This window comes from Engystomops pustulosus, chromosome 6 (genome assembly GCF_040894005.1).
Source record: "Engystomops pustulosus chromosome 6, aEngPut4.maternal, whole genome shotgun sequence".
Taxonomy (NCBI): Eukaryota; Metazoa; Chordata; class Amphibia; order Anura; family Leptodactylidae; genus Engystomops; species Engystomops pustulosus.
The window spans coordinates 10,581,980-10,597,200 of NC_092416.1; the positions used below are offsets into that span (position 1 = coordinate 10,581,980).

The following is a 15,221-nucleotide window of genomic DNA, read 5'->3' on the forward strand; positions in this document are numbered from 1 at the left end:
ATGTTCTGCAGCGGTTGGCGTCTGTATAGGGATGTTCTGCAGCGGTTGGCGTCTGTATAGGGATGTTCTGCTGCGGTTGGCGTCTGTATAGGGATGTTCTGCAGCGGTTGGCGTCTGTATGGGGATGTTCTTGCTGTGGTTGGCTCGTGTATGGGGATGTTCTGCAGCGGTTGGCTCATGTATGGGGATGTTCTGCTGCGGTTGGCGTCTGTATAGGGATGTTCTGCTGCGGTTGGCGTCTGTATAGGGATGTTCTGCAGCGGTTGGCGTCTGTATGGGGATGTTCTTGCTGTGGTTGGCTCGTGTATGGGGATGTTCTGCAGCGGTTGGCTCATGTATGGGGATGTTCTGCTGCGGTTGGCGTCTGTATAGGGATGTTCTGCTGCGGTTGGCGTCTGTATAGGGATGTTCTGCAGCGGTTGGCGTCTGTATGGGGATGTTCTTGCTGTGGTTGGCTCGTGTATGGGGATGTTCTGCAGCGGTTGGCTCATGTATGGGGATGTTCTGCTGCGGTTGGCGTCTGTATAGGGACAAGCTCGAATGTAAATTATCTATTTTTTATTTTACAGGGAATTACCATTGTTTTGGTCCAGTGGGAGCTTAGTACGGGGGGGGGGGGGGGGAACACTCCTTGCTGTACTAATGACTGCTGGAGCCATTGTCCCTTTAAGCATATTGTACGGCTCTTGCAGAATTATATTTTAAAATATGTGGCGCTTATGGCTCTCTCAGCCAAAAAGGTTCCTGACCCCTGCCTTAGGGGATTACCAGATTTTTTTACACTCGTTCTAACCATTGTAGAAGTTACTTCCAACAAATATTTACAACCACCCATATTCCCACCCCCACCCCTCCTTCCCCCCAGCCGGGGCGATGAGGAAAAAAAAAAAAGAAAAAAAAGGGGGTTGGACCTGCTTATTATTATCAGTAACTTGAAAACCTCTCAAAGTTCCTGAAACCTTCACCCAACTACCAACCAGATCTATTTCCAGATATGGAGGGAGCCTCTTCTCTGATAACTAATCCTTTCCCAGTTTTTAACTTTTCTAATCATCTCGATCCATTCCATGCTGGAGGGACTTTTATACACTGCCCCATTTTCTTGCTATCCCCAATCTTGCCAATGCTAAAATTTTGCTAATAATTTGTTTTTTTTACAAGCTTCATGCTTATTCAATTCAAAGACCCCAAGAATCGCCCCTTGCAGAGACCCAGGAAGTGCTATATGAAGTTCATTCTCAATGAATTAAAAGACTTCCCTCCAAAAAATACCCAATTCTGGGCAGGACCAAGCTACATGGATAAAGTCCGCTCCTACGCCCTCGCATCTGTGACATACAGGGGTTCATTTACTAAGGGCCCGATTCGCGTTTTCCCGACGTGTTACCCGAATATTTCTGATTTGCGCCGATTTTCCCTGAATTGCCCCGGGATTTTGGCGCACGCGATCGGTTTGTTGCGCAACGGCGCTGGCAATCAAGCAACGGAAATCGGGGGGGGGGGGGGTGGCCGAAAGGGTAACCCGACGGATTCGGAAAAACCGCTGCATTAAAAAAAAAAAAATTGGTCACACGGGCCATACTCACATGCACCACGATGAAGACGATGAACTCCGGGGCACCTTGGCGGACTTCGGCGCAGCAGCGCCACCTGGTGGACATCGGGCGCAGGACCTTCATGAATCGCCGGAAGAGAAGCCGCCGCTGGAACGCGAATGGATCAGGTAAGTAAATGTGCCCCACAGAGTTTGCTCTCAATTTCATCATATGAAGTAACTTGGGGGTGTAAAATAATTGATGCAAAAAATTTAATTGGGTCATCCACACAATTTGAATGTTAAATCCCGCGCTCAGTCCGAATGAGTCGGAGTATCCGCCGGCCCGCCCCCAATTTCTGTTGCATGAAAGCAGCGCAGCTGCGCCACAATCCGATCACGTGCGACGCAATCCCCAGTTAAATACCTGTCACAGCTGTGCAATCCCCGAAAACGACGGAAAATCGGACAAAAGTGCGTCCGCGGACCCTTAGTAAATAAGCCCCATTCTCTGTTACCAAATTTCCTATTATGCAAAACCAAACCCTGTAGTTATAACAAATGCCTTTATTTAGGTTGTTTCTGGACATTTTCGTAATCATGAGACGCCTCTTCAGGGGATCCTATAATGTTTGTTTCTGTAGGGGTCATAGGCTGTAAGAAAAAAAAACATGATACAGTCACTGGTGTCATAAATATAAAGAAATTGTAAAACAAGTAAAACTTTCTAATCACCAGTAAATGGAAACCAATAATAGGACATTTATAAATAATGTTACTACTAGTCAAATATTATCGCTCTAATACAAATGACCACAGAGTTCAGCCAATTACAGTCAAACTCACCGACAATAATAAGAACTGTTAGCAAGTTTTTTAATTTTTCCTATATTATCAGCTGAACATCAAAATATACCTGCAGGTCCAACCATGGGTTTAGGATAACAATTTTGTTATATTTTCATGCCAGATTTGTACACAAATTGTACTTAAAGGTAAATTGTCGCCAGGGACCTCATTTTCACAGGTTGCAGAAGCCCATTACAGCTGCATTGCAGTTTTTCTGCCTTCTCTAAGCATTTGAATTACACTATTATTGTATTTAAACTTGCCTGGCTTCCTGATAGAATCCTCTGTTTAGTCCCAGGGGTTGGGCTTTGGTTTGGATGCATTTCAAAAACAATGCATGATTTGTGTATGAAAACTCCTCAGCTCTCAGCCCCCAACTTTGTGCTCCTATACAGCTCCTCCCTCCCCCTGTGATGTCAGCTCACCAGCTCTGAACTCTGTGCCTCTGAGTGAAGAAGCAGGAGGGAGGAGCTGTACAGGACTACAAAGGTGGGGGCTAAGAACTGAGGAATAATAATAATAATAATAATCTTTATTTATATAGCGCCATCAAATTACGTAGCGCTTTACAAATCATAGGGGACATATAGGGGAATGAGTAGCACAGACAAGTCATGTGCTGTTTTTTGAAATGCATCCAAACCAAAGCCCAACCCCTGGGACTGCACAGAGGATTATGTCAGGAAGCCAGGTAAGTTACAACACACAATTATATTTTAATGCAAATCCATAGAGAAAGCAGACGGGTATCTTTGCAATGCAGGTGTGGTGGGCTATTGCAACCTGTCTTTAATGAAAATGAGGTGAGAGGTTCCGTTTAGGGGAACACTTCAGGCAAAGCTAATTAATTGAATATTGTATGTGCAGGGTCTCAAGGGAGGAGCAGGACTCACTTTCATTGTATTCCTAAAACCATTCTACAACCTAGAGCCATTATCCTCCCTTCAGGTCATGCACAAGGCATAATTTATTTAATCAGCTTTAACTGGAGTGTTCCCTTAAGCAAGGGTGTTAAAGGCTAAAATTGACGAAATGATCAGAGAGAACTTTCTTGAATCTTACTAATCATAAAGAAAACTGGGCAGCTACACAATTAGAGCTGCACAGTTCTCTCAATCCTATTCTTGTACTCCTATAGTTCAGAGAGAAAACCAGAGTTTAGTGATGGTGGAGCCTCGAGAGGTGAGTAACCACTAGTCCCCCAGGTATGCAGAATTAACCAATGCTCAGTGACTGTGATCTTATTGTGTAACATTGTACTCCCCAGATTATCATAAATGCTTATATTATCCCCCTCACGAGAGATGTACAGAATATACCAGGATGTTGTCTTTTATTATTGACAGAACCTTAAGGATACAGGGTCCAGGGCTCACTGTAGGGACAGGCAGGGGCAGGCAGAAGTCTACACCAAGACCTATGAGTCTTTAGCTATATATGACCCAGCAGAATTATGATGGTAATTATGATAAATATAGTCAGAAGATGATCTAGATCTAGTAACGACTATCTGGTGTCATTGTGCCATACCTGTAGCACATCATAAACACTGGTAATATCGGATCTCCTCAGGCTGGTATATGGGTCTTCAGTCTGTAGGATTACAAGAGAAAATTAGAAATTTCAGTCTGTTTTCTGGGGCAAATTATCAGTCTCATTGGGGCAAATTTACCCAACCGGTCCTGTTGCGATCCCCGTAGCTTGTGCGCCCAATTTCCTGCATCCGATGCTTCCCCACCGAGGTCCACCGGAGTTCACCTTCTTCTTCCCGGTGCTTGTAAGTGCGTGTCTTGCGACACAATTCGAAATGTTAAATCCTGTGTGTAGTCTGAATCCGTCGGGTTGACCGATGGCTCGCCCATGCCCCCCCCCCCCGATTTGTCACGTGCAAGCCGGCGCCGATGTGCCAAATTCCGATCGTGGGAGACAAAATCCCCTGTTAAATGCGGTGCAAAACAGGAATCGCCGGGAAACCTGTGCTCCGTGGACCCTTAGTAAATGTGCCCCATTATGTTCTGTGTACACTGGGCATATAATTTTTGTCGATTCAACTTTGGGGTTCACGTACACTACATGATCTATTTAACCCAAATTAGTACATTTTTTGAAACATTTATAAACATTATATTTCTATAAGTTTTCTTCCTATGACTGATCCCTATTAGAGGCCCTCCATTGTGGTTCCTGGGGACCTAACTCCTTTCCATTTCCCTCATTATATTGTATGGATAACCTCATGGTCTTAGTATGTGACGTACCTCAGCATTCATCAGCTTCTTCTTTCTTTTTCTATGGAAGAAGAATAGTCAACATTACACACTATTACTGCTGTTATTTAAAAAAAGACTAAAGAGAACAAGATCAGCAATTGCTGACATTTTTACAATATTGCAGCAATCATGTAATCTTCTTACGTAATCAACTGGAGAACCTGGAAGAATGTGCTCATTTTGCCTATAGTGCTTCCACAGGGAAAAATAGGCATTAAACCGCACCCATCTAAATCATTGGAGGTCTCTGGCTGCTAGGACCTTCGTCTTCCTGGCGTCTGATGCCTTCATTTATCAATTACTTTCAGGAACTCCCTCACCACTTCTTACATCTGGCCCCCATCAGGCTCTGCACGGAGCTGTTGTCTTGGCTGTTGACCACTGCCCATCCTGACCTCTCCCTGTTCCACTTGGCCTAAACTAGGACTCACCCTTACCTTGCATTTTGTCTGATTCCTGGTACCACGCTCTGCTCTTCTAGTGGATGTTAAAATCCAAGTGACTACATTTATTTACTCACAAAGTCCCAAAAAAGGATTTTTTACACACAGATGGAACGCCTGTGCCTACCACCATGTCACTCCCTACAGCGGTGTTCTGCTATTGGCTATTTCACCTCCTTTTTCTTCTCCTACCCGCTTTTCTTGCACTCTTGATGGCATCATCTTTACCTGACCCTGTTCTGTGTCTCCCTGACCTCTCCTGTACCCTGGCTTGTGTCTTTCTGCTTCCTCCCATGGCCCTGGAAGCCATTCACTGAGCTTTGCCACATCATCTTTTGAACATCTTCTGGGCCAGCTGCCACCTTCACTAGCACTTCTCATCAAAGCAGATACCTGTATAAGGTTTAAATGGTGGAAACCAATGAGGTCATTTATATAACGCCCTTAGCCCAAAGCCAAACCGGTCAGATGATACCGCGGGTTCACATCCCACAGTTTATTATAACAGATATAGAAGACGTGATGGACCCGCCAGGGATGTGGTGTGTTTTACATTTGCAGTTTTTGAGAAGCATTATCTGAGTATACATTACCTCCAATATGCATAAACAAGCAATGCAAGCAGCAGGAGGCAGAGCGGGCCGAGCGCTGCTAGAAGGATGATGTTGGTAGAAGACTTGTCCATAATAGAATCACTTGGATCTATAGGTGAAGATACACAGAATACAAATACAAATAATTGAACTATGGATTTGGAAGTGGCTCCTTCTATCAATCAACGTCACACTAGACTATTCCACAATACTACTCTTCCCTGTGAGGGCTTCTCCTGTAGATTATCCGGGGAGATAACATCAGGAAAGTAGAAAATATCTGCCGTAGCCTTTAACATTCAGTGGTAATGGGAAGCGCCTCTTCTCTAAAGCTCTTAAAATGTCCCCCAAGAAACTCAGATAATTTTCAAACGGGACAACCCCACAAAAATTTCCATGCCCATCAGGAATGTCTATGATGAAAGTTGTAGAATTTTTTTTACGTTTTTGTGACCAGCCATAAATGTCTGACACCAAAATGGGGCACATTTTTCATACGGTGGCTCTAAGTGCACCAGCGTAAGATGCTGCTCTCGCCCCCAGCACTGGCTTCAGCCTTCTCATAAATCCCGGGGAGAAGTTATGATGCACTGCGACGCCTGGGCACTTATACACCAGTTCTGACCTGGCATAGAATTGCGCCCTAGTCTGCGCCTGAATGGACACACAGGCTTTAGGCATTGCACAGATTTGGGGCAAAAACACCCTAACCCAACCAACATAGAGGGTTGGAGAAGTCACTATGCGTCGGGAATTTTGACTAAATCACAGCTTGTAGGTCATAAGACTAAGTAGATTTCCATATTTATTTAATAACCCTAAATAATGGAAATATTTCAAGTTTTTGGATTCAAAGTTCTGTGGCATCTATCCCCTTGTGATAATAAAGAAAGGATTGGACATTTCTGATCATTAAGACCCCCTATACTTACTGTGATATATGATGTGAACCGTCCTACGTGCGACTCCATGCTCATTCTCCGCAGAACATAGAAACCTCCCAGCATCACTTGGGGTAACATTGGTGAGTGTGAGGCTGATGGTCTGGAAGCTTCTATCCTGGGTGACCACCGTGTCTTCTTTATACCACGTGATGGAGGCTTTGGGGTTACTGTCTGCATAGCATCTCATAGTAATAGTATCTCCGTTCTTCACGGTCACGGTGGTTTCATTGGTTTCCTTGTCTAAGAGAACCATATACAAAGGAGGTCACTTATCTTTTTTCCTTCAGCTCTGTTTGCCTCTCTAGAGAGTCTAATTTTGTGCCTAATTCGACTTTGTGCGGCTCAAATGCAGGTTCTTTTTGAAACTTTTTAGGCTCAAATTTTTAAAAAGGTGCAAATTTTTGCACATCTCATACCATTGCCTTTCCTTACTCCAGAGTTATTCTGCACCAGATATCTCATGCTGGATGATGTATCTGGTGCAGTGTAACATTGTGGAGTCGGTCTGTAGATCAGCTATTAGTAGATCTAGTTTACACTAGACTTTTATGGCTGAATTTTTTTGGGTACCAACTAACAATTTTCTGGCAACTGTGCTAGGACACTCCCACTTTAACAAGGCCACACACATTTTTGGACGAGTCGGAACACTATTTATAATAGGGTCAGGTACACCCCTACTACATTCTGTGGTGTGAGACACATAGGGATTAGATGATGGTAACTAGGGTCAGGTAGTAGTCTGGGGTAAGTTTGGGACCGCCCTTGTTATGGTGGGAGTCATTTTTGGGACACAGGGAGGGTGTAGTCCAAGGTTTACTGGGTGCCTGCAACCAGGGCCATTAAATTTGCCTGGAAATAGAAAGGTGCGCATTACGACTCCATTCACACCACAGTATGTAATATATGTGTTCCTGAGAGTAGTGTAAATAGTGTTTGCCGAGTCTCCACTTGTTGTCCTGCTGCTGATTTACTACCGAATTTACGATATGACAGCATTTATTTACCTTCTATGGTGATTGCCAAAGATGGAGAATCTGGAAAGGAAAATAAATGAATAAAAAAATTTACTAAAAACATAAAATGGGGTCAGTAGAGGTCACTATTTTAGTCAGCAGATCTTATAGATGAAGTAACATGGACATGTATATGGACCGAGTCCTCCTAACACAGTCACTGCTGATAAATACACAGGCTCCAGATATAACACCAGTAGAGGATTATAATATAGGTTTGGGTTTGGGCGGTAACCCGGGGCCCGAAGTCTTCTAGGGGGCCCATGGCAACCCAAACCACCACCCAAATCTTACACTGAGAATACCTTCACCCAAGAAATCCTCATACATCTGTTTTTGCTCTTAATTCACATGGACACAAGAGCCATTTCAGGGCCTTTGAATACCGTCCAAAGATCCTTAAACCACAGACTGAAAGCAGGAGAATGGACACATCCTCCATTCTCCAAGAAGGTGATTCTAGTCCCAGATGTAGGAAGTGATTCCAGACCTCAGGGCCCAGGACAGTCTTACTCCACCCCTGTATTACACACAGTATAAAAATATCTCTACCGGAAATGTCTCTAATGTTACTGTCACCACCCCCATAGATCAGGGATATACTAGACAATATATGCAGCGACGATATTTAGTAACATTGTCACCATGTCTACTACAAAACTACTTCCATATAGTGATGGATAGACCTAAAAAGATTCAGCCACGGTTGCCCGAAACTGATTTTTAAAAATTTGTTCAGGTCTGGGCACCGTACGTGGACTCCTATTTTGGGAAGGGTCATTGTTTCCAACTACATCAATGGGCAGTAATGATCCTCCGTCATATGGCGGCACTCTGTGCCACTGGCATGCTAGTGCTGGCGTGTGGGGCAACAACGATTTAAATGCCACTGGTGACTTTGCCAGCAACATTTAAACGAAACCTACCACGGCGGATCTACCTATTAAGGTGGTAGGTGCATCTAACGTATGTAAGGATAATCCCTTTAGGGCTAGTCCTTTACTCCCCTCTTGGCTAATCTTTAATCAGGGTAATATACTAATTTTCTAAAGTGGCTACTGGGGCGTGGAGTAGCTGGAGCTGAGGCTACACGGCGCGGCTACTCCACTTCCCAGTAGCCTCTTTGATCCTCCTACTCAGACACCTTCAGCGCGCAGCTACAAGGAGATGCGCACACTCGTCCCTGAAGTCGGAGTTTTGCTCATGCGTAGTAGCTCCGGTTTGGGGGCCAAGATTGCGCAGCCACTGGCCTGTATTTTGCGCATGTGCTGAAGCCTCAGCTCCAGCTACTCCAGGCCCTAGTAGTCTCTTTAGAAAATGTGCCTATTACCCTGATTAAAAATAAGCAAAGATAGATAGGAGTAAAGGATTAGCCCAAAATAGGGCTATCTTTACATACGTTAGATGCACCTACCACCGGATCTACCTTAATAGGTAGATCCGTAGTGGTTGGTTTCCTTTAAGGAGATAACGCCCATGAATGGTTACAGCACCCATCGTGGGCTTTGCCAACTTCTAATGAAGTTCAAGGGTCAGGTCCAAGGTACCCAAACCTGAACTCAACACTGACGATACCATAATTACAGTGATCAGCTGTCTACATCATCCAACAACCTCATTCCATGACTTCCATTCCAACAATTAGATCCATCACATAACTGGAAATACAATTTGTTAACTTACATTCAACATTCAGGGTTTGCTTCTCCGTTGTGGATTCTTCTGTTTGTAGGGTCACCGTACAGTATAATGGGGACCCGTTGTCTGACTTTCCTGGGGTGAATGTGATATTGGAGTGGAAGGATCGGCTGCCATCCTCATGGGTTAGGTTATAGTTCATCAGTCTCCTATCGGACACCTTTCCTGACCATGAAATTTCTGGTGTTACCTTCTGACATCTCCCAGGACTTGTACAGGTCAATGTCACCTCCTTCCCCTCCACCAGCCGCGCGGAAGAGATTGTAGGTTTTTCTGTGAATTCTACAAACAAAAACTGAATCATGTGAGAATCCTTAAAATGGTAGAACCTCTAATGTTTTTTTTAAAAAATATAACAATATTAATCCATATTTCACAGTCCTGCTGCTACAAACAACATACGCAGAGTGTGACTACAAATCTTTCGAGGGACAATACATAACACTGGCTCCAGGGAGCACAGTCCAGAACAGTGTGAGGACACACTCCCAATATAAATCCATGATTCACAGTCCTGCTGCTACTAGCAACATTTGTATGATTGTATATCTTTCTAGGGGCAATACCCAACACTAGATTTCGAAGATGGATGTGACACAGACTCCTGTCTCTGCAGACCTGGACACAGTCCCATGTAAAATACATAATTCCGAAATTAATACATCAATGACCTCTTTCTTCTAAAATATAGGTCCTTCAATGTTACCTCTAGAGTAATGTATTGAATGTCGCTTCCTTCAGCCTCGTGTAGATGTATAACCCCTCTTCCCTCATCCTCCAGCCCCAAGTAAAAAGCATCACTGTCCCTCCAGACTCCTCTAGTATACGGTCCCCTGTATCCTGCAGCTCCCATGTCCCGTCACCGTCCTCCATTCTATGTTAATGCCCTATGTGGATACTACAGATGTCTCTTCCTGTGATTAAGGCCCATGAAGCAGATGTCCTATACAGTTTGGCCAACAAACTTCTAAATTGTCCCAAATGATCCAACATGACCGTGTGATATAAAGCTGCTTCGTTATCGGAGACATTCTGTATCTAAGTTGCATGTTTCAGTCCTTATCGCTATCCGTCTTGTGGCCCAAGTTTCTATTGCGTGATATTCCAGCTGCACCCACCTGTTACTCGGACATTAGGCAGGACGTCTGGGTAGGTTAATTTTATCTCTTTATCCTCTATTCTGAAACTATAGAGACCCGCATCTGTGTCCATGGCTCCTTCTATGATAAAGGAACAGTCTCCTCCGGTCACGTCTCCGATCAGGTAGAATCGTCCATTAGAAGAGTATTTCGAGTTTACCCGAGAAGCCACAAGTTGAACTGATCCTTGGATAAATTTAGACCAGGATACACTAGTGTATCTAGTTAGTCTTACATCTGAGGGCACAGAAAATGTGCAGGGAACACGAACACACAGACCCCTCTGTACATGCACAGTCCCATTTACTTTTATTTCATATCCAGGAAACATCTGACAATTAATATCTGTGATAAAAATAAAAAACACAAAGATTAAAAAAATAAATACAATTAATAACAATAGTCAAAAGAACAGTTGGTGCTGACGAGGTGCCTGTGTAGATATAAATTATTTTCTAAAACTGTTCTATGGGGACATGTATCACTTATTATCACACATTGGGGCACATTTACTTACCCGGTCCAGTCGCGATCCAGCGGCGCGTTCTCTGCTCTGCATTCGGGTCCGGCCGGGATTTATGAATGTAGTTCTTCCGCCGTCCACCAGGTGGCGCTGCTGCGCTGAAAGTCATCTCATCGCGCCGGAATTCACCACCTCGGACCAAGTGAAGGTAAGCGGTCCCCAAGCGACACTTTTTCGGTTTTTAAATGCGGCGGTTTTTCCGAATACGTCGGGTTTTCGTTCGGCCACGCCCCCCGATTTCCGTCGCGCGCATGCCGGCGCCGATGCGCCACAATCCGATCGCGTGCGCCACAATCCCGGGGCAATTCAGGTACAATCGGCGCAAATCGGAAATATTCGCGTAACACGTCGGGAAAACGCGAATCGGGCCCTTAGTAAATGACCCCCATTATTTTCTTTTTATGTTTTTGTGAGACTTTTTGTGAGACTTTTCACAGTTTGCGACTTTTTAGGTGTAGCATCAAGAACCGCACCAAATTTATGCAGTGGCCGTATTTATCTGTGTAGCCCAGATGTTTGTTCAACTTCCGAGACTTTTGGGCTCTGAAATTGTCCCATTCTTGCACCTAAAAAAATCTCAAGACCCAGGCTTACTTTTTGGAGCTAATATTGGGACTAAACAGTTGCGCACCACAAAAAGTCTCAAGAGTGAGACTAAACAACAACTCATCACATGTATCACATGAGAAAAAAACCTAAGATACATTGCAATGATTAGGTAGAACAACTTCAGGAAACTTGAAAAAGTGGCAGCCGAAAAACTTTCATACATGTGCCCCTATGTGTCCTGTAGGGGGTTCAGAGGCTTCATGCTGAGTGGACCCAAAGTATGGAGCTACTGGCCCTCAAGCCAGGTTGAGCGAAAAGTGAACCCCCAAATAGTGCAGAGCGCGCACACTCCTCCTTTCTCAACCCGGCGGCGTCCCTGGTGCTTATGTACAGCCGCAAGCTTGATGAGGACATGCTAGGAGGTGGGACTTCAAAGGCTACTGAGGCGTGGAGTAGCCTTTACCGGACGGGCTACTTCAGTAGCCTTTGCTGGTAATTTGTATATTACTTTATTAAAGTTTTTAAGAAGTTAGGTTAGGTTCTAGGATTCCTAAAATAAGGAATAGGGAAGGAGGAATCTACCATCAGAAATGAATCTGATTCCTCGTGATAAGTTTTCTCTAACTTCTTCTAGCAAACATGCACATAGTGGAATTCATACTTACTGCCCCACAGATGAGCCATCAGAATTATAGCCAAAAAATCCATCAAAACTCTAATTTTCACAACCCGCATATTCTGTCTTCTGTAGATGTGCCTGCTAGGTAAAATATAAAGGAAATGTAAGAAAAATAAGTCAAATGTTTTACAATATCATAGGGGACATATACAACTATATTACATTACAAAGAACAAACAGTCATATAGAACAATAGGAGTGATGGCCCTGCTCACAAGAGCTTACAGACTATGAGGATGAGGAGGGACACAAGAGCTTACAGACTATGAGGATGAGGAGGGACACAAGAGCTTACAGACTATGAGGATGAGGGGAAGACACAAGAGCTTACAGTCTATGAGGATGAGGGGGTGACACAAGAGGTTGTATAATGGTCCAGCCATTGTTTATAAGGGAGCAATATAAAATAATTTAATAAATAATTTAATAAATAAAAATGTTGCTGCTTGGACCAGCCATTAGCCGCCATCTTATTTACAGGGTCCTAGGTGAAAAAGACTGCAGAGAAGCCTGGAGCTTGGTATATATCTGGTGTTTGACAAATAACAGACGGGAGGAGGATATTCGATGGATTAGTAAAGGGAGAGGTGACATTTCATGGAGTTAGCGAGTGTGATAGGCTTGCTTAAAGAGATGGATTTTAAGAGCACGTTTGAAGCATTGGAGGATGGGTATTAGTCTGAGAGTCCGGGGAAGGGCATTCCAGAGAATTGGAGCAGCTCTAGTGAAGTCCTGGAGACGTGCATGGGAGGTTCAAATTACGGTAAAGATTAATCTAATGTCACTGGCAGATGGAAGAGCACGGGAAGGAAGATAGACTGAAATGAGAGAAGAGAGATATGGAGGTGCAGCATTATTCAGAGCTTTGTGGTTATTATTTTAAAGTGAATATGGAAGGAGACAGGCAGCCAGTGCAGTGATTGGCACAGACTGGAGGCATCTGTGTATCGTTTGGTCTGAAAGACAAGCCTGGCTGTTGTATTAAGAATAGATTGAAGAGGAGAGAGTTTAGCGAGTGGAAGGCCGATTAGTAGACAGTTACAGTAGTCTAGTTGAGAGTGAATAAGTGCAACAATTAGCATTTTAGAAGTTTCAAATGTCAGAAACGGTCGGATTCTGGAGATGCATCCGGCAAGAGCGAGCAAGAGATTGAATATATGGTGAAAAGGAGAGGTCAGAGTCCAGCACAACCCCAACACAGAGGCCTGCTACCTGAGGATTATGGTGATACCACAGACCGAGATGGAGAGGTCAGGGTTGGGTCGGTTAGTAGATGGTGGAAAGACAAGAAGTTCAGTCTTAGAAAGACTAAGTTTCAAGAAGAACAAGGACGTGATGTTAGAGACGGCAGAGAGACAGTCACTAGTGTTCTGGAGTAAGGCAGGGCTGATGTTACGTATGTTTGGTTCATAATGCACCGAATCAAATGGTAAGCTTTTTTTAACCTAAGCACTTACTAGCGTTGCGTCTGCTGAGGCGGTAGCTTCTGTTTATTATCCTTAAAACGGCTTGTATGTTGTGTCATTAGCATTTTAAAAATATGCAAATTAGTCGCAGAGGCTACTCTGTATGTCACAGCCTCTTCTTACTTTGTGTGTAAGAAATAATCCACGATTCTATCCGGACTGCATCCCCTTCACCAACCTCCTTGCGCAATAGCCGGTGACATAAGCCGACTCCCGGGAATTCCTGCGCATGCACCTTCTGTATCTGAATTGCGCAGCCACGCTGAGGAGCAGCCAGATGCACAGCAAGGAGACACATGCATCTGTACTTTCACATTGTATTTGTTATGTTTGGGCTACACAATCATGTTGCTGTTGCACTTTGTCTGACACTTTGGAATCCAAAGCACTTAAAGGGGCGCAATAGTGTGAGATCGTCATTTATAACTGAAAAACGAGAGTTTGACACATCCCCCTAGATCTTGTATTTTCATGAGAAAAAAGAACTTTATCTCCATAAAACCGTGATTACTTTTACACTACCTTTCCGCCCTGTGAGCATGAGGGGGCGTAGTGGGGGCTCCGTCAGGGCATATGATAAATACCCCCCCTCCCCATAGACTTGGGACATTCTACTGTGACTAGATCTCTTCAGCGTAGGCAAACGAGTCCAGACCCCCAGTCACATGAGATGGTGCAGTTACTCTTCGTTGGGAGAGTTTTTGCATCATTGCAAAACAATAAAAATAAGAAATTGTTATTTTTTTCTCTATTTTCTCATGTTTAAGAAGTGAATTCACTACCAATTTTTTTTTTCTCTTCCTGTAATGTAACTGACAAATAGTAGAGAGGTCTCCTCCTTACTTCCCCGCTCAATGTATAATAAGACGTTTGGTGGAAGATAAGCACATAAATACATCTTATCCGGAAACATCAATAAGACGTCTACGACCCCTCCTCACCCTTACCCTTCTTCTCACTCTCAGTCTTTATTCTCCAGTTTCCGTTGTTACCTTAAATTATCGTCAGTCTCCCACTTTCTGGGTCTTATGGACGTCCAGTGATCGCCCGGTCAATGCGCAGACCGGATAGGTACATGTAACTAAAATGCGGAAGTCCCTTCCTTACACAATTTCCTTCACTCACTCTCCTAACCACAAGTCTTCACGGCATCACTCCTCAACCATTAAACTGTGGCTGGTAAATACTTAAATATGAATCAGTGCGATAGATTCTAGAATACTGGTGCACGTTCATGAATCTGGCCCCCCTGCACTGCTTGGGGAGTGGGCACCAGTACACCGCAAAAAAACATAACAGTTTGCAAAACACAGTTAATTTTATTTTATTTTTTTTAAAACTGTGGAAATATGAGAATGGTGCAGGGCCCTAATATTAAAAACACATTTATAATGCAAATTAAAAAAAATTCAATATAATAAACAAATAAAAGCAAAACTGCAGTCCCGATGAGGTTAATTAGTATACAAATGCCTTCAGGATAAGTTATCCAAACCGGAGATACTTGGGCCTTAACAT

At 43.8% G+C, this 15,221-nt stretch overlaps 1 protein-coding gene across 3 annotated transcripts; it reads right to left on the reverse strand.

Annotated features, from left to right (window-relative positions):
- Window positions 1-1,696: 1,696 nt before the first annotated feature.
- On the reverse strand, window positions 1,697-14,780 carry LOC140065372 (sialic acid-binding Ig-like lectin 14). 3 transcript variants are annotated; one of them, XM_072112966.1, is made up of 10 exons: window positions 14,696-14,780; window positions 12,224-12,318; window positions 10,466-10,831; window positions 9,333-9,629; window positions 7,641-7,670; window positions 6,622-6,873; window positions 5,690-5,798; window positions 4,642-4,672; window positions 3,914-3,976; window positions 1,697-2,188 (listed from the first exon to the last, which is right to left on the reverse strand). In XM_072112966.1, exons 2-10 carry the CDS (start codon window positions 12,291-12,293, stop codon window positions 2,102-2,104), a joined length of 1,305 nt encoding a protein of 434 aa, XP_071969067.1. In that variant the 5' UTR covers window positions 12,294-12,318; window positions 14,696-14,780; the 3' UTR covers window positions 1,697-2,101. The 3 variants fall into 3 exon arrangements, with proteins under 3 accessions (XP_071969067.1, XP_071969068.1, XP_071969069.1); XM_072112967.1 differs by having other exon boundaries at window positions 12,224-12,315; window positions 14,696-14,772; XM_072112968.1 differs by having other exon boundaries at window positions 14,651-14,763.
- Window positions 14,781-15,221: the final 441 nt, after the last annotated feature.

Coding starts and splice junctions, on each gene's coding strand:
- LOC140065372 (XM_072112966.1), bottom strand. CDS start 12,293: ATGCGGGTTGTGAAAATTAGAGTTTTGATGGATTTTTTGGCTATAATT. Junction 10,832..12,223: donor GATGGCTCATCTGTGGGGCA/GTAAGTATGAAT, acceptor TTTTTATCACAG/ATATTAATTGTCAGATGTTT. Junction 5,799..6,621: donor GGTTCACATCATATATCACA/GTAAGTATAGGG, acceptor CTTCACCTATAG/ATCCAAGTGATTCTATTATG.